Source organism: Rhineura floridana, chromosome 5 (genome assembly GCF_030035675.1).
Source record: "Rhineura floridana isolate rRhiFlo1 chromosome 5, rRhiFlo1.hap2, whole genome shotgun sequence".
NCBI classification, from domain to species: Eukaryota; Metazoa; Chordata; class Lepidosauria; order Squamata; family Rhineuridae; genus Rhineura; species Rhineura floridana.
In genome coordinates, this window is record NC_084484.1 from 4,332,355 (window position 1) to 4,357,297 (window position 24,943).

General features: G+C 42.4%; 2 protein-coding genes across 3 annotated transcripts in view; both read right to left on the reverse strand.

Annotated features, from left to right (window-relative positions):
- The window catches only part of GTF2F2 (general transcription factor IIF subunit 2), a 185,215-nt gene extending 180,014 nt beyond the window's left edge, over window positions 1-5,201 (reverse strand). Inside the window, exon 1 of the mRNA XM_061629861.1 lies at window positions 5,065-5,201. Within this exon, the coding sequence (XP_061485845.1) occupies window positions 5,065-5,130 (66 nt within the window). The 5' untranslated portion in view covers window positions 5,131-5,201. The remainder of the gene's footprint in view (window positions 1-5,064) is intronic.
- Window positions 5,202-13,911: 8,710 nt separating this feature from the next.
- Window positions 13,912-24,943, reverse strand: part of GPALPP1 (GPALPP motifs containing 1) — a 39,296-nt gene continuing 28,264 nt past the window's right edge. For both annotated transcript variants that reach the window (XM_061629872.1, XM_061629871.1), the window contains exons 5-8: window positions 20,744-20,875; window positions 20,274-20,438; window positions 15,674-15,772; window positions 13,912-15,135 (exon numbers count right to left, since the gene is read on the reverse strand). In XM_061629872.1, coding sequence (XP_061485856.1) covers window positions 14,917-15,135; window positions 15,674-15,772; window positions 20,274-20,438; window positions 20,744-20,875 — 615 coding nt within the window. In that variant the 3' untranslated portion in view covers window positions 13,912-14,916. The remainder of the gene's footprint in view (window positions 15,136-15,673; window positions 15,773-20,273; window positions 20,439-20,743; window positions 20,876-24,943) is intronic.

The window sequence follows — 24,943 nt, forward strand, 5'->3', positions numbered from 1 at the left end:
CTGCAACAGCCTGCCAAATGGTTTGGAATAGTTGGTAAAAACCAAGGCCCTGTCCTCCAACAAGAGACGCCATTTCTTTTTTCCCAGAGGTGTTAGCCAAAAGCACTCTCGACATTCAAGTTCCTCAGAATCACTTAAAGAGATTGCTTCCTTAGTCAGCAGTTTCGAGTTTATCTGCTGCTCCACGAGGGTTGATGCAATATCGTCTGGGCGCAAGGCTACAGGGCTTCGCTCAGAGAGCTGTTTTCTTTCCATCATATTGGTTTTGATTGTGTTGTTATTTTTAATTATTCGCCTAGCAGGAGCTGCTTGGACTTTCTCCTCTGGGTCTAGTACCTTGAAAAGTTTGTTAAAATTCATTTTGGCGCCCTTTCTAGAAGTGGGGATGTTTTTAATATTTTTCATTTTCTTTTTTAAAGTTGTCAAATATTTAGAATTCTTCTGTTTGGTGCCCTTTTTTTGACCCCTGGGAAGGCCTCCAGAGGAATTACCACGCTTCTTAGAGATATAATTCGAGGTTGACAAAGAAGAAGAACTTGGGAGACGCTGTTGTGTTTCATGTGTAGGCACTTCAGTTAAAGGGTTAAGCTCTCGCAAGGAGTTAGAATCCCTGGCAGCCCAAGACTTTAGCATTGAATCAGAGTTTATCTTAGAAATAGCAGGAGAATGAGAAGACCCCCTTGAACTAGGCAGAGCTAATGTCGTTAGCAGAGTCAAAAGCCCCATACACTCGGCAAAGCAATTCTTAATTAGTGGCAGGTCTTCTGTCCAGTTTATGAAAAGGTTCTTAGTTAATTCGAGCTGGGAATTAAGTAGTTTGACCAACGTGTCCTGCTCGGAGACTTCGCAGCACGCCCCTGCGTTCTTTGGAGGCTGACAGGGCGGAGAGAGAAAATGTTGAAGTACAGGGGATGATGCAGGGGGGGGCAATTGTCCATATGGTCAGCCTTCGCGTCCTCGTCGTGTGAAAGCATGGCAGTATTCACATGATTACCACATAACTGTAACTGGGTAGGATTATAGATCAGTCCAGAGTTTGAAATTGTAGGACTGGCTTGCTGCAGTTCTACTGCCAGGGAACATTCATCTGCCCTCACGGTAATGATTTCATTAGGCAATGTGGACCCAAGGACCAGTCTAAGCAAACTCCCTTTTCCTCAGGCTCTCTCAGCTCCAAGGGATTCTTAGGAGGCCATTCATTCAAGTTTGGACCATAAAAGTCTGTAATCTTCCGTTGATTACGTCCTTTTCTACTTGTTGGAGTGTCCTCCACCAAAGGGGCTAGTCCAAGTTGTCTGTAACCCTCCCTGGTACGGACCATAACGCTGGGGATAAAAGGATTCCTGGAAAATTATTTGAAGCACTGAGTTAATTTAATAAAATTCGAGACTACCGCTTTAAACCTGCTGTATCCAATATATCATTGTATCCAATGAAGTCATTCTATTCACCCAAGGACTTCTGCAGCAGAACTTCCTCTCCTCCTCCTCTCCCCATGTGCCACCCAAATCTGCTCTGGAGGGTTGTGGGGAAGCCCAGAACAGATCTGAGGGCATGCAGAGGGAGGAACGGAGGGTAAGTTTTGTTGTACAAGCAGAAACTGTTGCATGAAATAAACAACTTTGTTGGACACAACCCATTTGATTTATTCTTCTAGCCTTTTTAAGTATCTCCTCGAAGTCAATTTCTCTTGCAAGTGCACACCCAATAAACACAATAGATATGATGACATAACTGCTGTTGCTCCACTGTAGAACACCTGCATTTTTTAATCAGTGCTTGTTCACTGAAATTTCTTTCAGTCTGCAAAAATTCTTATCTGTAGGGGTATGAACAATTTACTGAAAAGAACTGTGTGAACTAAACCAGTGTGAATTTTTTCCCCATGAAAGTTGCTTATGGTCTTGGTGGACCGCTTAAAGACTTTTCTGCCTGTTGTAGCAATTGTAATGCACTGTGCTAGATGCTGTATAATTTTTAATTGTATTTTTATTGCTTCTTCTATTTATTATATTGTATTTATTTTGTTACAATTTGCATTCTATAGATACAATAAATGTAAGACATAAAAGAAGCAATTAACACAATATATATATTTAATGCAGACATTATATGGACCACCTGAATGAAGCTCATGGACCACAGTTTGGGAACCTCTGAACTAAACAGTTACTCACATATAACATGAGCCTGTAAATCCTACCAGCAGCACCCACTCCTGGGATCAATGTCTCTCATTATTATGGTGTTTTGCCCCTCCTACCCACTATCTCTCCTTCCTGCCTATGCACAAGAAACTCTGGGACTGGCGATTCTTCAGAATATGTCACATTAGTAAGCAAAAATATCTGTTTCTCAAAGTAAAAGCCCTAGTTGAATTATATTAGCATACACTCTCTAGTCTAGAGTTCTGGTCCAACAAGTCACTGTTCAAAATGTTGTTCTGCCCCAGTACTGCTTCTATTCAGCTCCAGAAAAATCTCACATGATCTGCACAACAGGTACACAGATACAGTGAAATTAAGTTTCCATAAATATCCTCAAACACACTCTACAACTTCCCCTCCCCTTCATAGTAATGGAGTTGCAGACTGGGCCACCCCTTCTTGCTGGATCTTCAGGCCCCTGTAAAGTATTCCCTCCCCGCTCCCATGTGTGGGCTCTGATAGATGTGCTAGGATCAAGTCTTCCATGAAGCCATGCCGTGACCCAAATACCAGACTGTAGGTGGAAGGAAAGGGTATTTTATTTAAGTTTTATAACCAGTAAATTCTTCACCAAGCAGTTTACAAAGTGAGCATGAAATAAAATCAATAAAATATAATTTTAAAACATTGAAGACATCCCTTTCATAATTCACAACACTACTGAAAAACCAGCCAAGACCCAAGAATAATACAGCATAAATAGAATATCCAAACCAGAAGACTCCACCATTTCCACAGCTATGGAAATTCAAGGTATGATTACTCAGTGATGAGGAAATGCTCTGTGCACAAAGAATTCTTATAATACAGCATTTCTCAACCTTTTTTAAAACTCATGCCCCATTTTAGCTAGCATAAAAATCCTACACCCCTTTCAGACCTGCTCCTGTAATAAAGCTGAACTACTGTGCACCCGTGATGACATGCACATCATTTAATAAGTTGTGTACAATCATCTCACCTTTTGAACATAAATCTTCATACTTTTATATTTTAATATTGTTTAATTTTTACTTATATTGTACATCAGTGGTTCCCAACCTTTATGAGCACGAGACCCCCTTTATAAGCTGGAAAAAAATCATGACCCCCTCCCCCCAGGGAGGCAGGTTGGCTCCCAGGGAGGAAGGGGGAAAGCAGCCTTTCTGTGCGGCCTTGCTTCTTTTTGCTTCACAAAAAGCCCTCTCCTCTCATTCTAAGTAAGGGCGCTGTCAGTAGTGGCAGTGCAAGGAGACGGGAATCAATGATGGTAATCCCCTCTTCTTCCTGGTAGCTCCACCCTCAGCCTCCTTTGGCATCTGCCATGTATTTTATAGGCAGATGCCTGCCCTTAGTGTGCCTGAAAGATGCTCTGGCACTTCAGCAAAAGGCCTCCCCTCTCGTTTGGAGCAAGGGGGAGGTGTCATCTGCAGCGGCAGTGGGAAGCAGACAGTGTCGAGGAAGTGAAGACTTCTTTAAAAAATAATAATAAATAATTCATTTCTTTACTGTTCACGGCCCCGTCTGGATTACTTCGTGACCCCCCTGGGGGTCCCGGCCCCCAGGCTGGGAACCACCGTTGTACATGTTTTTTGGAAACACTCTTGCCACATCCCCAAGATCTTCACACACCTCTTGGGGGGGGGGGGAATGCTCCCTAGTTGAGAAACACTGTTATAATTCTTTGTCAATATACCCAGGCCAAGCCATGACACACATTAAGCCTGCCTGGACAGGCACCTTAGGGATTCTTATAAAAAGAGTAGCTATTTTATTTGAACTTCAAAACAGATAAACTTTATTTTTATGAGGCTGCTTTTGTATGCTCAATAGACTTCACCAGAAGCGACTGGAATTTTTAGCAGTTGGAGCTGTTCAAGGCTGCTTAATGATCCAATGCTCTTCACCATTAGGGTCACTGTAGGCAGTATCCACAATCAAAGCCTATCTCCAGGACAGCAGCTATTTATACAAAACAGCCAAGTAATCTAGCTTTTCCTTGGTACTGCTGTCCATTCACACACACACACACACACACACACGTACAGTCTTCCTCTCTTGCCACTCTCTGGAACTCCCTCCCAGAACATTTATGTGAAACCGTGTTTGTCTCTCCCCCCACAAATCCACTTTTTCCAGTAAGCTTTTAACTTAAGCCCGTACACCTCCTGCCCAATGAAACTATATCTATATTTCTGTAACTAAACTTGGGCCCTTTGCCACTCCTATGGGAGACATGGAAAGCATCCAGCAGCAATGCCTCCCCGCCATCAATGACTGCACTAACCACACACATACCAAAGCATATTCAGCGCATGTGAAATTCATTCCTTATGTGCCCAGAGACCCTCCACAGATGGGAGAATCTGATTGGGACAGGTCCCACCCCGCATAGAAAATACCTGCACTTATACATAGCTACATATTTAGAACCCCTTCTCATGTGCATTGAACGTGTAGCAAGTGGGAATTTGACTATTAACATCTGCTCCTATATATGTGTGTGAGAGAGAGAAAGGAATCGTTAGATCTCCTCCCCTAAGAGCTTCCTGGATTAAAGCCAGGGTGGCCAACTTGATGCTTCCCAGAAACCCAAAAGCAAACCACGAATAGGAAGATTCGGCGTTCACTTTCTCAACAGCATGATTTTATACACTTTTTTTCTACTTCTTTGTGTATAATTTAGGATTATATCCTCCCTACAATATGAATCTGCTTTCTTAACTATTTACTTTACAAAGTGCCATGCACACTGATAGTAATAATAGTAACAAGAGAGGCACGGCTACTGCACTTCTCTGCCTTGCACACCCTGAAGATGTTCAGCTCACTAAGGAGAGCAAATGGTTTCCCAATGTTCTGGTCACCGCTCACTCACCTTGACTAGCCACATGCCCGTGTTCTGCTTGGCTCCAGTTAGGTCCAGCTCCCCTTTCTCGCTCATGGCAGCTCTTGCTGTCTCAACTAACACCGAAGTAATGGCAGCTACCCGAGCAGAAATCGGCAGCGCACTCAGAGGTACGGTGGCCGGAGCGGCTAAACATACTTTCCCGTACCAAACGCTTTGTTGATTGCGTAGGACGGTACTCAAACGTTAGCTGAGAGGTCAATCTGACAGCTTTGCCTGCTGTAAGGAGACAAAGAAGAGAGTATACAGCCACTCTTGTGGCTGTATAATAAAGGGCCTCTAGTAAAAGGGAAAAAAGGCTTTTATTTTCAGAAAGTTGCAGAAAATTGTCCGTTCCGGAAAATGCAGCCACTGCATTCATTTTATTGGATTCTTCACTCATCTAAGCTCAGTATTGTAACACACTTAATATGTTATTATTTAGCGTGTATATTATTATTATTATTATATTATATTTATTAGTCGCCCATCTGGCTGGTTGTCCAGCCACTCTGGGCGACGTACAAAGTAAAATACATTAAAAATGTTAAATAAATATAATAATTAATAATAATAATAATAATAATAATATACACGCTAAATAATAACATATTAAGTGTGTTACAATACTGTGTTACAATATATCGCATTACAGAGAGCTCAAAGCACTTTTTTCTTTCTTGATAATTCTTACAAAACTTCTGCAAAATAGGCCAGTCATTATCTCTATATTGCAGATGGGAGAATGAGTCAAAGTGGGTTGCCTAAAGCATACAATCAAGATTTAAAACGGGTTTCCTGATTGCTATCTTACAGTACAACCTGAGGGAGGGTGCAATTCTTTACAGGTCTGCTCAAAAGTCAGTCTCGTTGGGTAAATCCTACTTAGTTTATTCACATATAAATAAATGTACATATGGCTGGAGGGCTACACACGGACAAGGCACAGCAGCAGAGCTGCAATTATTATTAGTTCTACAGAGCAATCCTAACCAGGCAGATACATCAGAAGTCAGATGTATCTGGTGTAACTCCTCTGTAAATTAAGGTATATCCTAATTGCTTCTGGAGTTGTGGACAGGCTGTGTAAAAAGCCTGTCCACATTTTCTGTCCTTCCATTGACTCCTGTAGGTTGAATTTAGTTACCCCAAGCTTAGTGGTTGGGACCAATGAATGAAGGGAATTCGGATAGAAGGGCCTATTCCCCACTCTCAACGTGCTGCATTTTTGCTATCCATACTAGCATAAATTATGCCAGTAGGGCTTTTCCTCAGCCAGCCTAAGTAGATATGCTAGAAGAGAGGTCGCCAAACTTTTTGGACCAGTGGACAGCGATATGGGTGCCAGTCACATAGGAGCATGGCATAATACAAAATAGCTGCGGTAGGGGGCATGGCATAACAAAATTAAAGAGTGTACAATCATTGCTGTCTCTCTCTCTCATATACATACACATCCTCATGCTTACTGTGGGAAGTCAGGTATGTCCTGCTGGTCCTGATTGTGGAAATCACACAATACTGATTTCACACACGCTGCTGTAACTAATTGTGGAAATCATACAATACTGATTTCACACACACACACAACTGTAACTGTCACATAACATGAAGCATTCCCCAGTACCAGTAAAAAATATACAAGGTGGCCACACTACATTTTCTTGCACACACAGCACTCATACAGACCACAGAGACAAATGCATCACTCTCTCACACTCACTCATACACTTCTCATATACACAGCCACTCATACACTTCTCATATACACAGCCACTCATACATCTCCCCCCTCTCTCTGCCCAAGTGCATCTCTCTCACACACACAAACCACACAGAGAGCACACACATACCTCTTTCTTAACAGAAACACACCACATCTCTCTCCCACACAGACCATATATACATACATGCATAACTTTATCTCAGACACTTTCTTACACACACACACCCCACACACAAAACTCTCCTTCTCTCTCTTTCTCTGCCCAAATGCATCTTTCTCAATCACACATAGCATACTTGAGCACACACTTATTCAGAAAAGGCCCTCTGTGAGTAAAGGAAGTGACTACCATTTCTATACACCCCAAAATATGCAATTTTTAAAAAACCACAAGTCCAGAGTTTAGGATATAGTGCATCTCTGTGTTATGATTGCACTGCTAATCTATTTTTATTACTTTGTTTATTGAGACCCACTTTTAACTGTAGAGTGGGAAAGTGTCATACAAATATTTAAATAAATAAGCATGCCCAGTTTGAGAATACAGAGAATACAATGATCTTCCCAAACTGGGCATGCTTGTTTGCTTGCTTGTTTTTTTAATATTTGTGTGATGGACCGCAGGGGCTTGCTGGTCCTTTGCCAAGCATCAACCAGGCAACGTCTCCTGAGGAGATGATGTTTGGGCATTGCTTGGAGGCTCCACCTGTGCTACCAGGAGCAGGGAAAGGCACTGGGAGGGAACGAGCACAGCTGCAGGACCTCAGCCAGAATGAAGGGTGGGGGAAAGTTGGAGGATGTAAAAAGCCTCAGAAAGGGGGAAGCAGGTTGGTGGAAGCAGGGCTGCGGAGTCGGTATGCCAGACCTTCGACTCCGACTCCTCTATTTTTCTGCTGTCTGACTCCGACTCCGATTCCATAAATGGCAAATGTATATTAACTAGTAATAACAAATTTACTGTAGTAAAATGGTAGCACAAGGCATTTCATCACCACCACGTGAATCCAGAGCTTGGAAAAGTTACTTTTTTGAACTACAACTCCCACAAGCCAAATCCCTGGGGCTGATGGGAGTTGTAGTTTAAAAACGTAACTTTTCCAAGCTCTGGATTCACGTGGTGGTGATGAAATGCTTTGTGCTACCATTTTACTACAGTAAATTTGTTATTACTAGCTAATATACATTTGCCATTTATGAAGGAGTCAGAATCGGAGTCGGAGTCAGTACATTTCTACAGACTCCGACTCCACCCAAAATTGCTTCCGACTCCACAGCCCTGGGTGGAAGTCTAGAGAACAGGCTGGAATAGTTAGGTGTCTAAGTGAGGGGCAAAGGAGGCTTGGACCTTGCTCCTCTGACAGAGGACATCTTCAGGCTAAGCCCCTTTGGGTGGGGCCAAAGAGAGACTAGTTGCATCCCAGATTTATCCAGCTCTTTCCTCCTCAGGAAGACATAGGAGTCGTGGACTTAAGCCTACCAAGGCCAACAATACAGAAGCCAGGAAACTCAGGAAAGGAGGCCTACAGAATGATTGTAGATCTTGCTGAGAGTATCCTGGGATGTGGTAGAAGCTGAGCTGTGAAGCAACAGACCTGAAATAAAGCCATATTTACAGCAGACCAGACATTAGTCTTTGACCCCTCTAGTCTGATGTGGGCCCAGAGAAGATATGAACCTCTAAATAATAACATATTAAGTGTGTTACAATACTGTGTTACAATACTGTGTTACAATATATCGCATTACAGAGAGCTCAAAGCACTTTTTTCTTTCTTGATAATTCTTACAAAACTTCTGCAAAATAGGCCAGTCATTATCTCTATATTGCAGATGGGAGAATGAGTCAAAGTGGGTTGCCTAAAGCATACAATCAAGATTTAAAACGGGTTTCCTGATTGCTATCTTACAGTACAATCTTTTGATGTATTGCTTACTCTGGGGTATAGCTAGTGTTGTCAGGTGTCTAGTTTTTTTCTGGAGACTCTGGATTTTTGGGGTCCTCTCCGGGTCTCCAGATTGGCTAACCTCCTAAACTGGATGAGACGAATCTTGCAGCCTAGGGTGAGCTTTTTTTACTTTAATTACATTAGGAAAGAAAGATTTATAAAGTGATATTCAGTGCTAGTTCTACTCAGAGCAAAACCCATAGACATTACAAACTTAGGTTCATTAATTTAAATAGGTCTACTCTGAATAGAACTTAGATTACTACAATCCATAGATTTCTGTCTTTCTACATACATAAATTCTTGTCATTTGTCTTGCAGGAAACCTTCCTTCCTTCCTTATTTATTTATTTATTTAAACTTCTATCCTGCCCTCTCTCCCAGAAGATGCCCAGGGCAGCTAACAAAAAATGAAACATCATAAAAATATTTTAAAAATAAAACATCTGGGATGTCTCTACTTCAAAGACTTGTTGAAGAGAAAGGTCTTCATTAGGCACTGAAAAGATCACAGATGGCACTTGTCTAATATTTAAGGGGAGGGAATTCCAAAGGGTAGGTGCCACAAAACTAAAGGTCCGTTTCCTATGTTGCACGGAACAGATAAGATGGTATCTACAGGAGGCCGTTGCCTGCAGAGCACAGTGATCGACTGGGTATGTAAGGAGTAGGATGGTCTTTCAGGTTCCAAGCTTTATAGGGCTTTGTATACCAAAACCAGCATCTTAAACTTGGCCTAGCAGTTGGTGGGCAGCCAGTGCAATTCCTTTGGCAATGGGGTAACATGATCAGTTGCACTGTTGCTTTTTGCACCAGCTCCAGCTTCCAGACCAACCTCAAAGGCAGTCCCACAGAGAGGGCATTAGAGTGATTACATTTCTGCTGCAGAATTCTGGTTGTGTAGGATTCTGGGCACTTTCTAGAGCACATTCTTACTTACATTGTAAATGCTGGTAAGCCGTTCAACAACAAATTTTGAACCTTCTCAGCACTGAGTACTGCTCAGGCCTGTTCATTTGAACCAAAAAAGTGCCATAGAAAGTACCTTGGTGGTTGTATAGTGGCTGAGAAAGCCCTTGATTTGAACCCTTGTTTGCCATTACCTCATTTGGTGGCCTTGGCAAAGTACTATTCTCTCTGCTTCAGCAACCCTCCTTTTATCTGCATATGGTGATATTAATAACAACACTGACTTACTTTACAGGATTGTTAGAAGAATTAAGACAATAGATCTGAAGTGCTCTCAACTGTCTTAAGAACAATATAAATAAGTAGTTAGGCTGGTAAGGGCTTGTCTATCAAAGTTTTGCAAAGTCCCACCTGCTTTTCAAACACAGGGGTAGCTATTGAACATAATGAATAAATGTGTATTTTCTCTAGTATATATCTATTTGACTGATGTCAAATTAAGTTTAAGTTATGGCTGGAAGGTGCAGCATTATTCCACAGGATCCCAAGCAAGCTCCCACTAAACAGCTTTTGGCGTTTTCTCCTACATTAAATGAATGCCATCTAATAACCAAACAGTACTTGAATTTTAAATTGGAATACCCAAAGAAGCTTTTGGTAAGCACCTGTATAAATTAGTTCCTATTAGAAATTAATTTTCATGCATAACTAGTTCCACAGCTACAAAGACACAGACTCTGTTCCTATTGATGACAAACTGTTGTTGACACCTATTCGGGCATTTCTTGCTTTAGCTCCTAAAATTATGCTGTACGTCAGCAGGAAATGGACTGTTTATACACATGATGGAAATCAGGAGGCTATGAAACCCTTAACAAGGCTGACATTTAATGTGCTAGAAAACTCTCCTCCACAAAATGATTTGTATGAGCCACATCCTCCCTACTAATAAATTCCAGAACTGCACCACTTTTAGAAAAAAAGTGCTGGGTCTAGAAAAAATGTCAGTGGCTTAAAAATTATTTTTAATTGGCTTTGATGTCTGTCAACCTTGAAGCAAATTTGTTTGTGGGCATGTAAACCTCTCATACTCTAGAAGTTTGTATCTGCCCACTAGTGTGAGTCCACTTGTTCCTATTGTTCTCTACTTTCATGCTGATTTTTTAAAGACTTGCATTAGCAGAAGTCCCTGGGATTTTTAATTGCTTGCTAGAGAAACAAACAGCATCTGACCCATGCGGTCTGATGCATTAAGAGTTCTCCTTCTGCTAGCAAGAGATTTTTTCCCCGCCCCCAATGGTTGCTAGGGAGACGATGCGTTTGTCTCATGCTGCTGACACCAAATTTTGGCAGCCTTGACTGTTGTGTTCTCTTTGAGACCTACTGAAATCCCAGTAAATGTTTCAACTGTTTTTTAGGGAGGACAACTTTGCTATATTTTGGGATATTAATAAGGAACCAGGGTAGGACCAAATGTACTCATTACTTCTTAAGAGTTAATTATATTTTATCCCCCATTTTCTCAGTGTCCAAATATCTTGCTGCTGGGGGGAGGGAGGAATGCAATGTTGACCTCATAGCTAGCACTTCTATTGTTTGAAGGGATGCTATGTGGAACTAAACAGCTCAAGTCTCACAGGAACCTATTGAATGGTATCCAAAGGATTACTAGCCACAATTGACACTAGCCCCATGTTGTGATTTTTTGGTATAAGCCATAGCTTACCTACAGAGTTCTTCTTTGCACACAGAAAGTTCCAAGAATCTCTGATTAAAGTACTTCAGGTATAGAGCCGAGAGAAATCTTAGCCTGAAATCTTGATGAGGCGCTATTGTGAAGAACCGTAATTATTTCAGTGCTTTTTTGTGATGTTACTCACTAGTACAGAATACAATTGTGGTGGAAATTTGTAACACCACCTTTAAGATGATTCTTTCCAAGGAAATTAGTGCACACGAGACTTCCAGACAGAAAGCTAGCTTTTATTACTTACGTACGGAAGACAGCGATCACACAAACATGTCTGCCAGAACAGACATCAGCACAGTCTTAAATACCCTAGTAACTTTTAATGACATGTGATCCCATACAGCAAACAGGAGAATTCTTAGCTGCAAAGTGCTTTGCAAAGGATGCACAGTAATTCCCTGCAGACAGTTAGATACAGGCGGGACATTTGAAACAGTTCATAACTCTTCCCACACACCACTCTTATCTCTACGTGCTAGTACACACTCCCATCATGACAGTAAAGTGGAAAATTCCACTTCACCATCACCTCTTACGTTGCTGTCCATGGGAATAATTTGCAATAGCAACCACAACACCTTTATCAAGATATGAGTGCCGGCACCTCATTTTTTTTTACCAAGAAATCACTGGTTATTACATATCTAATTAATTAATATGCTGTTTATAAGAGACATGGCTATTGTTTACCAATGTGTATAGCCATGCAGAATTAAGTTTAAGGTACTGTATTGGTCCCTGAGGAAAATAATTGCTCTGGGATATATTTAGTACTCTGTGAGCAGAATTATACTTGCACAACACAACTTCCCCTTCCACCCCTCCCACTGCATAGTCCCAAAGTCCACTCCATAAGGTCCCCCAAACCTCTGGAGCAGATTTTGAGGGTGTGCAGGGAAGAGGAGAGGGGAGTTAATTCTTATAGCAGAAGTCTCTTGTCCAATTGGAGCAGGAACATTGGATACCACCCTCTATTCTGAATTTTCTTGCTTTTGACATTTAAGTTGCCCTAACTTTATCCCTTAAATCTGCAATTAATGCACTGAGGGCAGGATCCAATGAAGGAGCATGTTAGTACAAAGTCTTCTTGCTGCACAATGGAACTTCTCTCTCTCCTCTTCTCGTGCACCCTCTAAATTTGTTCTGGGATTGCTCCCAACACTCCAGTGCAGATTTAGGGAGGGCACAGGGAGCCTTTGGGGAAAGGACAGAGAAGGGAAGTTCCCTTACAGATATAGAAATGCTTGCACTAGCAGAAAGATTTTGTTGGATACCACCCTGAATCTGTATTTGTTTAACAAAATGTATATACCACTAGATTGTAAACCACTTAGAGGTTTTATTACAAAAAAAACTTTAACCTGTATCACAAAAAATATGTTACCTTGGCAACTGAAGGAAACTCTTGTTAAAATAAATTGTCCATGCATGTAGGTCTGCCTCAAGGCATTTTGATTCTTGAGGAACTGTGTCCCCTCCCAGTAAAAATAATTAAATAACTCATAATTTGCCACCTTCTAACAATGCCAAACATCTGTTTTAGGCAGCTGTTTCTCTCTGCCTAATGGTAAATGCCAGTCCTTGTACACACAAAAGTATTGTTTAGCGTTGTGTGGCTAGATGTGAATGGATTCTTAGGCTCACACACTCCCCCACTCCTTTACATGAAGCAATCATCCCCTTTACATTTGAGGTAGATTTATTTATTTATTTCTTTATTGCACTTGTATACCACCCCATAGCCGAAGCTCTCTGGGCGGTTTACAGCAACCAAAAACATTATTCTTTTTCATTCATATGAACTTGTACTCCGGCTTGTGCATGACCCGAAGGAAAAAAACAGAACCAACCCCTAGTTTCCAAACGAACCAGGGCAAGCAAAACTATAAGTCTGCAGGTTTGAACAAAGTAAGTAAGAAAGGAATTGCTGCCTCTGAGGGGAACAGGAAGTGTATGTGTGAGCCCAAGGCTCAGACACATGAAAGCCAAACCATGGCTTGGAGTTATGTCTGAACAAGTCGGGTTTCCCAAACAAAACAATTAACAGATCATAAAATACTGCCCTTGTGCAACTTGGACTGGACTGCAACCTTTCATCAAGTGCCAGATGACCTCTTGGTCTTCCTCAACACCACAATTTTTAACACCACTTAATTGACTTTTCTTGCCCCACATGACATTTCTTCAGCTCACTCTGCTTCAATTAACTAGGGGCCCTTATTTTTTCACTGGCAGCAAGGGATTTATGAAAATCACATTAAGTTGATGTTGTGAAGATATATTAACAGGTAGGGAAGAGAACCATTTTGGAAAAAGATAATGGAATTACCTCTTATCAGAAATCTCCTTGCTTATTGTTTGGAATTTCCCACCATTAGCACAGTTTTCTTGATTTTCTCATTATCATGACCCAGATAACAGTACTGGCTTTGTTAATATTTAGGGTGCATACTTGCTAAATTCTTTTACCTCATTTCACACATTCAATTTAGGAGTTTCGAAATCAATTTCTGGAGACAATATTGGTTCTTTTTTATTTACATACTGCATATGCCACAGACATTCACATTTTAACATATATTCAGAAACCTTAACAAGAACAGCTTTGTTAGTTTTCCTGTGTATTCAAGATGACTATGTAGGGATAGAAATTCTGCTTTGCAACACCCTCCTCTGTATGGGGATGCTAATATTTAATCCGGAGAGAGGGAGGAGCTGTGCTTCGAAAGTGGGGGAAGATCGAGAAGTGCAACTTCTGCTTCCACAGCACTACAATGATGGGAGAAGCTATACCTGCACAACATCTTTTTCACACATCTATAAAAAGTATAATACCACCAATGGAGGTTAGAAGGAAATGTGCACCACACCCTTGAGAGTGAAACCTTTCTTACTAAATTCCAGTCTGAGGAATTACCAACTCTGTTCCTCTTATCCACAATTGCTTATCCAACAGAGAATGGAAGACAATTGCTGTTAAATACAATGGGTTGTAGAAAGAGAGTATGTTTTATCCATATACTTACCTTCCTGTCAAATATACTGTGAAGGTATCTATGGCAATATTCCCTGAAACTTAAAAATTAAAGCAGGATCTCATGTTATTTGCCCACTTTCATTTGACTATCCCTTTCTCATTATCAGGCCTAAACTTCAAATTCTGGAATATGACATCCTGTCATTTTAAGTCTTAATAGCTCCATAAACAAGGAATCTAAACCAATTAAATTTATTTCCTCAAAATCCATTTATGAGAGTGTGTATGAATATTTAAAACTTGACTGCTTATTCATGATAGGCCTATTAATTTCAATAATGTTTTGAAGGAACCGACCACATGTATATTATTGTAGGTCTAATCCAAAAGGTCCTAAATATACTATGGATACTATGACCGAAAGAAAATTTGCTTTTCATGCATGTATTTTATATACATAGATGTTTTATTATATGGTACGACATGATGTTTTCAACAGCACACAACTATACTTCAATATCATCATATGCTTACATTACAGAAACATATTGCATTTGCCATGGGAAAATCTGGTGTTCAAGTCTCTAGATTTTTTTAGGAGGGCTTTCTTTTGTGCTTCATCAAACTGATGGACTTGGAGATCCTGGTCACGGTCAAATGGCCTTCTCTCCTGGGGCTTATTCTTCTCCTCAACACTTTTGCTCTTTAGTTTTTTCTGATGTATATCCATAAGAGATTCAGATCTCTGAGAATCCTGGATAAGAGGGGTGGGGAAAGACAGCTCAACTGGAAACAATTACAATGATTACGTAGGTTGAAGGAAAGTAGGTCTAAAACTGGAGATATTTTAACATAAGTCTGTAATTCTACACCTTCTTACTTGGGAGCATGTGCTACTGAACTCAACTGGGCTTATTTCTGAGGAGACATATAGAGGATAGCACAGCACACCAAGCTGCTGTTATACAGTATAAAAGGAAATAAATACCAACAATCCAAATGAAAGCTAGAGAAACCCTTCCTCATCTTTTCTTCTTTCCAGTTTCAAGCTCTCCTTGTCCCATTAAATAAGTTGTGTTTCTACAAACTGCTCAAAAGGGATTTCTAACAGACTTCTGAGAGCCACATGGAAACAAAAGATTAATAAGGGTCCTTCTCTACTTATCTATAAATGGTATTTCTATGCCCCCTCATAATCAAAGTTAACATGTTTTGAGTACTAGACATATTCCCATTAAAACCAACATCACCTGAGAAAAAAGGGAAGAGGGGACATGCAAGACGATACATACATTGTATGAGGACAACTGCTCAACCAGTCTTTTGTCTCTCTCCGACAGGAGAATTTCTGCATCATCCTTACTGATGGACTTTTTTGCATCTTTTGCTTCCTGATAAACAGAAAAAAAGACTAGTTAGCAGGCATCAAAGGAAATTACTATAGCCAGCGGGGATTTTTCACATTCCGCAACGTTAAATTGAAAATACCCCCATGCCATTCTGAGGCTTCCCATAAGCTCATTTCAAAACAAAACCTTACATAATTTATAGTCCTGAACTCAGAAACGCTTGCTTAACAACCCTGTCAATTTTCATGGCGATACACAAAACAGTCAGAGAGAATAGACAGTTCAAAGTGTAAAAAGAGAGAGAGAAACCTCAGAGCCCTTTTGGACGTTTTTTTCTGTCAGAGTTCTCATAAACTGTTGAAATTCATTAAAAATCAGCCATGTTCACAGAGTACCTGTAATCCTAATACTGACGTTGCCCCATACTCTGAGCTTCATCTGCTGCAGTTTAAAAGTTGAAAAAATGCCTGGCTGATTTTTAATTAATTTAAGAAATTTTGGCTGAGACCCAATGATAGCGGGCAGCATGCTCAGTAAGGACCAACTGTCAGTGTTCTAAAAGCCTCACAGCTGCTGGGTTTGGCTAATCAGAGGGCCACACCCACACCCGACTCGATTTCACTTGAGACAGTCATGGCTTCCCTCGAAGAATCCTGGGAAGTGTAGTTTGTGAAGGGTGCCGAGAGGAGACTCCTATTCCCCTGAGAGAATGGTTTAACAGTCAGCCACTCTGATTGAAGGTCTGTGAGGGGAACAGGGCGTCTCCTAGCAACTCTCAGCACCCTTCACTAACTACACTTCCCAGGATTCTTTGAGAGAAGTCATGACTGTCCAAAGGGAAATCCTGTGGCCAGGGAAAGCTTTGGTTTAAATTTGGGTGGGAGGCTACATGTGTCTGCTGTAGAATAAAAAGGTGGGGGAAAGCCTGAAAAAGAATGATACCGTTTACAATTTTTTCCTTCTGGAAAGGAAAGGGGCTTCCCTTCTGCCCAGTGCCCACCCACCCAATCTCCTCCCCTCCCACTCCCTGCCCCTTCCCTGGGTCAGTGTTGGACTATGACCTGGGAGACCAGGGTTCGAATCCCCACACAGCCATGAAGCTGACTGGGTGACCTTGGGCCAGTCACTGCCTCTTAGCCTCAGAGGAAGGCAATGGTGAAATCACCTCTGAATACCGTTTACCATGAAAACCCTATTCAAAGGGCCGCAATACCTGGGAATTGACTTGAAGGCAGTCCATTTACATTTTCAAACATGATTGCATAGAAATAAATCCCACTGAACTCAAAAAATATGCAAATGATCAAACCCACCCTCCCTTCTCCTTCCTATCCCCTCCTCTTGCCCCTTCCCTCCCCCTTCCTTTGCCCCTCACTCCCAATCCCCTTCCAATCCCCTCTTTCCCCTTCCCCCCCTCCCCTTCCTCCTCCCCATGGTCAGTTTTACCTATCTTAAACATGATTGCACGGAAGTAAATACCATTGAACTCTATAAGCATGCAAATGATCAAACGTCCCCTCCCCTCCACCTTCCTTTCTCCCCCTCCAATACGCTCCTTCCCACTCCCCCTCCTCCTCCCCCATGGTCAGTGTTTCCTATCCTAACCAAGATTGCATAGGAGTAAATCCCATTGAAAATAAGCATGCAAATGATCAGACCTGCTTTTCCCCTCTCCTCTCCTCTCCCTTCCTCCTCCCCTGCCCACTCCAGCCCTCCTTCCCTCCCCCCCAGTCAGTTTTACCTATCCTAAGCATGACTGCATGGGAGTAAATTGCACTGAATTTAATAAACATGCAAATGATCAAACCTGTCCTTTTCCTCCCCTCCCCATCCTGCCTGCTCCCCTCCCAGTCCTCCCCTCTGCATTTCCTCCCCTCCCTCCTCCTCCTCCTCCTCCTCCTCCCCTCCCCATCCTCTGTGGTCAGTTTCACCTATCCTAAGCATGATTGCAGGGGAGTAAATCCCATTGAACTCAATAAGCATGCAAATGATCAATGCATTATCAGCAAACTTGGACAGGATCCCATTTCTTACCTCCCGGATTAAAAAGCAGGGAAATTCACTAATAGGCAAAAAAACTTGCGGTTTAAGAACATACCTATAGCCCACAGCTATTCTATCAAACTTTAAAAAGCAGGGAAATTGGGCAGCTATAGTGAATGCACCCGGGGAGCAGGAGACCTGAACTCCTCTCTGAGATATTGTACTGCCCTACAAATTGGTCAACATGCAAACACCATTTGGGTTGGTCTTTCACAGTCCAATCCACTTCCTGTGTAGCTTGGAAGAATTTGGTAACATGTGCCTCTGAGCATATGGTGAGTGGTGGCAACACCTGTAATCAGCCCAAATAATAGAAAGAAGACATGTGCTATGCTGATCTTGTTTTAGCAGGGAGGAAGCAACATTATTAAGACAGTTGATATAGTTCAGATGGTCACTTTGAATATGTCTGATTTACTTTGCAATTTTAGTGAAGTTTCCTATAGGAAATCATTTTCTTTTGTTTCTATTTCTGTGAATATGTGAAGTATAGCAACTCTTTGCAAAATTTATACTAAAAAAACTCCAAACATAATTGTGGAATAATGGCACTGACTTCTGCAGAATAGTCTCCAGTGGACCTCAGGAGTGTCTCAATTTGCACAAGATAAAACAGTGGTAGGTGAAATATATTCTAGCAAAATGCTAGGTGTGCTCTATGTTTTTAATTGACTGTGCCCACCTTGCCTTAAATGAAGTGGTTTAAACATAACAGGCTGAAAACATACATCCTCTTTTTTCCAACAGCTAGAGTCATTGCTGAAGTAGCAACATATTGGAATCAGTCTGATTTTTCATCAAACTGCATGTCCAAATTCCACTGTTAATGCACCCAAAACAGAAATAGAAAATAACCTCCAATTTGAAACACAAAAGGCTATCTTCACCATCATATGACACTGACCAATAAAAAGGCTTTGAAATTAATAAAAATAAATTTGACACAGATTTCTAGGATGAATGAGGGAAATAAAATTTTCTAGTGTAGATTCTCTGTAGAAACATTAATAACACAGGAAAGAAGCAAAGTAAGAACACCAGCAAACATACAAAAATATAATTCTCTATCTTTGGAGATGGCAAGTGTTGCCACCACTCACCATATGCTCAGAGGCACGTTACCAAATTCTTCCAAGCTACACAGCAAGTGGATTGGACTGTGAAAGACCAATCCAACTGGTGTTTGCATTTTGACCAATTTGTGGGGCAGTCCAATATCTCAGAGAGGAATTCAGGTCTCCTCCTCCCCTGGTGCATTCACTATAGCTGCCCAATTTCCCTCCTTTTTAAAGTTTGATAGAATAGCTGTGGGCTATAGGTATGTTCTTAAACCACAAGGTTTTTTGCCTATTAGTGAATCTATATTTAAATCACTCTGTCCTAAGCACAAATCTGCTTCTTACGGCAGGAATACTAGTCACGCTGTATAGGTGTGTTCATTGTATAGAGTATCTACTCTGCATTGTGATATTTCTCCCATTCAGAAGAAGGGCGTGTCAAGGTTGCATTTAACTATTTATACTTCAGGAAACAAGAGGGCTTCCTCATCATAGGGCCAATGGTCTCAGTCTTATATTGGATTTTTCTTTTTCTTTGATGCTCATTTACCCCAAATCCTTTTACTTACTGCTATATTAGAGTGTCCTCTAGAGTGCAAATGCTCACAATGCAATTCTCCCCTAGACCATCAATCTTTCTTGCTTCTTTTCCTACCCTGGAATGGCCTCCCTTCAGTCAAAGGCTGCTGGATTTCTGGCTTGCCACTGGTCTTGCTTGGCCCCAAAAAATTATTCTTGTCCAGCCTTTTGTTCCCCTTTCTCCTTTCCTCCACTCCACTTTCTCTGGCCTCTGCAGATGAAATAATAGCTGGGAGTGCGTGAATGTCAGACAGCAGGCTGCTATTGGTCAGTGCCACTTCCAGATCAACCCTGTTTACATGTTCAGGCTGGCTGAGAAGCAAAGGATGCATCACATCTGGCTCCTCACACAGCACCTGATGGCAGCTGAGAAATAAGCACAGGAATATTTTTGGCATGCTCCATGACAGCAGCCATGCTGCAGTTCCATTATATCACAAGCAGAGGACTTATGTCATAACAGCTACTGTGGTACCCTGGGTGAGGCAAGCAGTGCAAAACTGGGCATGCCTAAAAGCAAGACAAAATCCTACTGCTATAGCTCATCCTAAACCTTTGTGGGCCTGGGAATGCAACCCAACCCACTTCTCTGCCCTCAAAAGCCCCTTGCTTGGCTTTTTCTCCCCTGTACTGCTGATGGTATCTGCTACCTTGGCACAGCTGGCAAAACCAGCACAATAAGCCCCGAGTCAAATAATATGCTCGGCTTCCCAAAGTAAAATGGTTCCATGCACATGGACATGCAGCTCCCCAACTGCAACAGCTGCCTTTCTATGACTAAAGCCCTCACACAAGCGCAATATTCCATGTGTACCTCATAGTGGTATATCTGTATAGAGACATGAGCACAAGCAAAGGCTTACCCTGGCTTTCTTTTCTCTGTCTGCAGGGGTATCAGTCCAAACTGATCTATCTACTGATTTGTCATGAGCTCTTCTTTTGAATGTCCGTGGACCAAGTCCAAAGTTTTTGAGTTCTGGTGGAAGATCTGTCATCCAAGTCTCTCTTGTAACTTGTTTGGATTCATCCTTTAAACAGTAAACAAAGTTAGAAGCACACACAGAGCTGGCTAGACTTTAAGTGCAGGATTCAACTATCAGCATCCCATCAGCGCAAAGATTTCAGCTTGTACAATGGGACATTTCCCCCCTCTCCTCACAAGGGTGTCCCATGCCCTTCCCAAATATACTCCGGAGGATTGGGGGAACCTCTAGAACAGATTTAGGGGATGAGAGAAGTCCCGTTGTACAAGTGGAAATCCTTGTGCTGATAGGATTGTGACTTAGTGCTATGTTGGATACAACCCTAAAAATAAATCACAAATGAAACTCACATCTTTACCAAGAAGTTTCTCTTTCATCCTTTGAGCTCGATATTCAAACTCTGTAGCTGTGTTGGATTCTATCAGTCCTTTGGCAGGCATTGGGCCAATCACATTTTCCTCTTCTTCACTACTATCAGTAGCCTTTATTATAACATGAAATAAAAACAGATTCCATCAAACACATCAGCAAAAATATTGTATAATACTACTTATATAGCACTTCAGTCTTCAAAGTTTCATCTACATTATAATCCTTAAAACAATCTCATTAATTGGTCTACATTATTCCTGTACTGCAGATGGGTGGGACTGGGCTAAGTTTAAGTGGTTTATCTAGGTTCACTGAGTGAATTTACAGCTGAAATGGAATTTGAACTGGAGATTTCCTTATTCATACCTCAGTCTCTTAGTTGCTATACCACACCACTCCTATATTCACACTTGGAGCTTTATTTTTTCTGTCTAATGGTTCATAAAAACACAACTGTCTTCTCAAGAATTTTGTTGTAAAATACATTGATGTGGACACATCCTGTATGCAGGACTATTTAGACTGCACCAAAACAAAATCCAAATTTTGCAGCAAGAACAAATTCTGTGCCACAAAAATTCAACAAGGTTTCTCAAAATAAATTATGCAAACATACTTATTTTATTTATTAATTACATTTATACCCCACCTTTCTTTCACTGTGGAACCCAAAGCAGCATACATGTTCCCAGGTGATCTCCCATCCAGGCACTGACCAATCCCAAACCTACTTAGCTTCAGCAAGGTAGTGGCCTCATGTGCCTTCAGACCATAGCCTGGGATTTTGCATCAAGTTTGCCTACTTAATACATTCCTTATGTCCCTCACTCTACCAATATTTCTCCTATGGCCTGGGCAACAGTTTTTACCAAAAATCAAGATCTGGCAAAAATTTGAATTCACAATGAAATGGACCATTGGTCTCACCTGAAGTCTGATTTTCACAGGAGGACTGCCATCAAGCGGGTATCATAGCTCCACCTATCGTCCGAAGGCAAGAGTGTTTTGAAGTCAAGACTAGGGGCATCAGGCCCCTCCCACTCTCCAGTTCATTCGCAGCGAGTCCAAAGAGAGATATCTAAAAATGCAGGAAAAAAGGCCAACAGGCCTACCAGCGAGGACATAACACAACAGCAATATTCATAATAATATGACTCTAACATAGCGATATAACAGTATTAGCAGCCTTGACTTCACTAGTAAATCTAATATAATAGCGTAACAGAAATGTATAAAAAAACCCAGAAAAGTATCTAGGTATCCTCCAACTGGGAGGGTCATGATGGCAGTCCTCCTGTGAAAATCACCCTTCAGGTGAGACCAATGGTCCATTTTCCACAGGAGGCCTGCCATCAAGCGGGATGTACCAAAGCAGCCCATAACAGGAAGGGACCACCCACAACCTAATCATCATTAAGTACCTGTTGTAACACCCGCCTGCCAAAAGAGGCATCGGCAGAGGTATAACAATCTATTTCGTAATGCCTTATAAATGAATGAGGGGTAGACCAAACAGCAGCTCTGCAAATATCAGCAATAGGAGCATTGGTAGCAAAAGCAGCCGAAGTGGCAGCTGATCTAGTGGAATGAGCTGTTATGCTAGATGGAACTGGAAGCTTAAGGGACTCATAAGCTAAAGTAATACATGCGCGCAACCAGCAGGATAAGGTGGAATTAGCTACTTTATTCCCCATAGAATGTGGATGAAAGGATACAAAGACTCAGTTCGTCGTATATCCTGGGTCCGAGACAAGTAGGTCTTGAGAGCCCTCCGAACATCCAACTAATGCCAAGCCTTCTCCAGAGGATGGGTAGGATTAGGCCAAAAGGAAGGAAGAACAATGTCCTGGTTGCAATGGAAAACTGAATTGACCTTGGGATGGAAGGAAGGATCAGTCTTCAGTACAACAGAGTCCTTGTGAAAAATACAGAGATGTCAAGCTGAAGACAAGGCGCCCAATTCCGACACTCGTCTTGCAGAGGTGATCGCGATCAGGAACAGGACCTTGAATGACAATATACGTAATTGTATGGTCCTAAGGGGTTCGAATGGAGGACGTTGTAAAGCCTGCAGGACCCTCGACAAACTCCAGGAAGGGAAACGGTGGGATACAGCCGGTGAACAGAGAGTGGCTCCCCTCAGAAAGCATTTGAGGAAAGGATGCGAGGCAATAGGAGCACCCGTGGAGGAAACTGAGAGAATGGACGACAGAGTGGACGCATGTTGATGTAAGGTGTTGGGTCTGAGTCCCATTATGAGGCCCCTATGAAGGAATTGCAGCACCTGTTGTATTGTGGCCTGAGAAGGATCGAGATTCTGGTAACGACACCACTTGGAGAATGCCACCCAAGTATGCTGATATATACGAGTGGTAGATGGTCGTCGAGAGGCCAATATGTCAATAACAGCTTCAGACAGGCCAGCAGACCTCAAATGTCCCTGTTCAAAAGCCACGCTGTTACGTTGAGCCAATTGGGGTCCTGATGCCATATTGGACCCTGGGATAAAAGGTCTGGCCTAACTGGGAGCGTCCAAGGATCCGTCACTGACATGGCAAGGAGGTCCGAGAACCACGGTCGACGGGGCCAATATGGGGCAATCAGAACTAGCTGGGCCCTCTCGCGTCGCGCCTTCCTCAAGGTTCTGGCTAAAAGTGGTATTGGAGGGAAGGCATACAACAGGCCGTCTGGCCACGGTAATGACAGAGCATCCACCGCTTCTGCTGTTGTGTCCAGGTATCGTGCGAAGTACCTGGGTAGCTGGTAATTGCCACTGGAGGCAAACAGATCGACTGAGCAAACGCCGAGCCGATGCTGGAGAAGATGGAAAATGGTCGGATGAAGCTTCCATTCTCCCGGAAAGACCTGTTGTCTGCTAAGCCAGTCTGCTTGCACATTCCAAATTCCCCTGAGATGTTCTGCTTTCAGGGATTGTAGATGTTGTGCTGCCCAGTCGAATATGAGGTAGGCTATGTTCTGCAGAGAACGGGACCTGGTTCCCCCTTGCCTGTTTAAATGAGTTTTTGCACACGTGTTGTCCGTTCGAATGAGAACATGTTCCAAGGGGAACAGGGACTGAAAATGGAGCAGAGCTAAGTGGACAGCCTTCCAGCCAATTGATGCTCTGAGTCTGCTCTGCTTTGGTCCAAACCCTCTGAGCGAACTGGGAGTTGCAATGCGCTCCCCAGCGGAAGAGACTGGCATCTGTAGTGATAACTGTCCTGCGGGGTTCTCTGAACGGAGTGCCCTGGCTGAGATGTTGGACCATCGTCCACCAGCGGAATGAAAGGCGCAGTACAGGGTTCAAGGGAATTGTGCGATGATTGGACCTAGCAAAGTCCTGCTGAAACGGTAACAAAGCCCACTGAAGTCGGCGAGTATGAGCTCGAGCCCATTGCACAATATGGATGGTGGACACCAACATTCCGAGAGCCTTTGCTAGTAGCATCACGTCTGCAGTTGGGTGATGCATCAGACACCGTGCGATGTCTATGATGGCAGTTATGCGGTCTGGAGACAGGAACACCATCGCCTGCAGGGTGTCTAACATTGCCCCTAGATGTTGTAGGCATTGGGTTGGTTGGAGATGACTCTTGTCGAAATTGACTAGCCAGCCATAGGTCTGCAAGATGTGGAGCGTGAGCTTTAGATGGCAATAAGCCAGCTCCCTGGAACTTGCCCGTATTAAAATATCATCCAGGTAGGGGTAGATATGCACCCCTTGAAGCCGGAGGTAAGCCATTAGGATGAGTAGTACCTTGGTAAATACCCTCGGGGCGGACGAGAGACCAAACGGCATCGCTCGATATTGAAAATGCTGGGGGCCGAAGGCAAACCAAAGGAACTTTCTGTGGGCTGTGCAGATAGGCACATGGAGATATGCTTCCTTGAGGTCGATAGACGCCAGGAGGTCTCTCTTGTGAAGGCTCTCTGTGATGGAGTGGAGGGATTCCATTTTGAATCTGCAATACTTTATGAAACGGTTGATGAACTTGAGGTCCAACACTGCCCTCCATGACAGATCTCGTTTCGGCACAGCAAATAGGAGGGAGTACACCCCTTCCTACCTCTCTGTTGTAGGGACTGGCTCAATCGCTGCTGTGTCCAAGAGGTGATGTATGGCTGTTTGCATGGTGCAGTGCCAGGATGGAGCCTTGGGACAAGGAGAGGGATGAAAT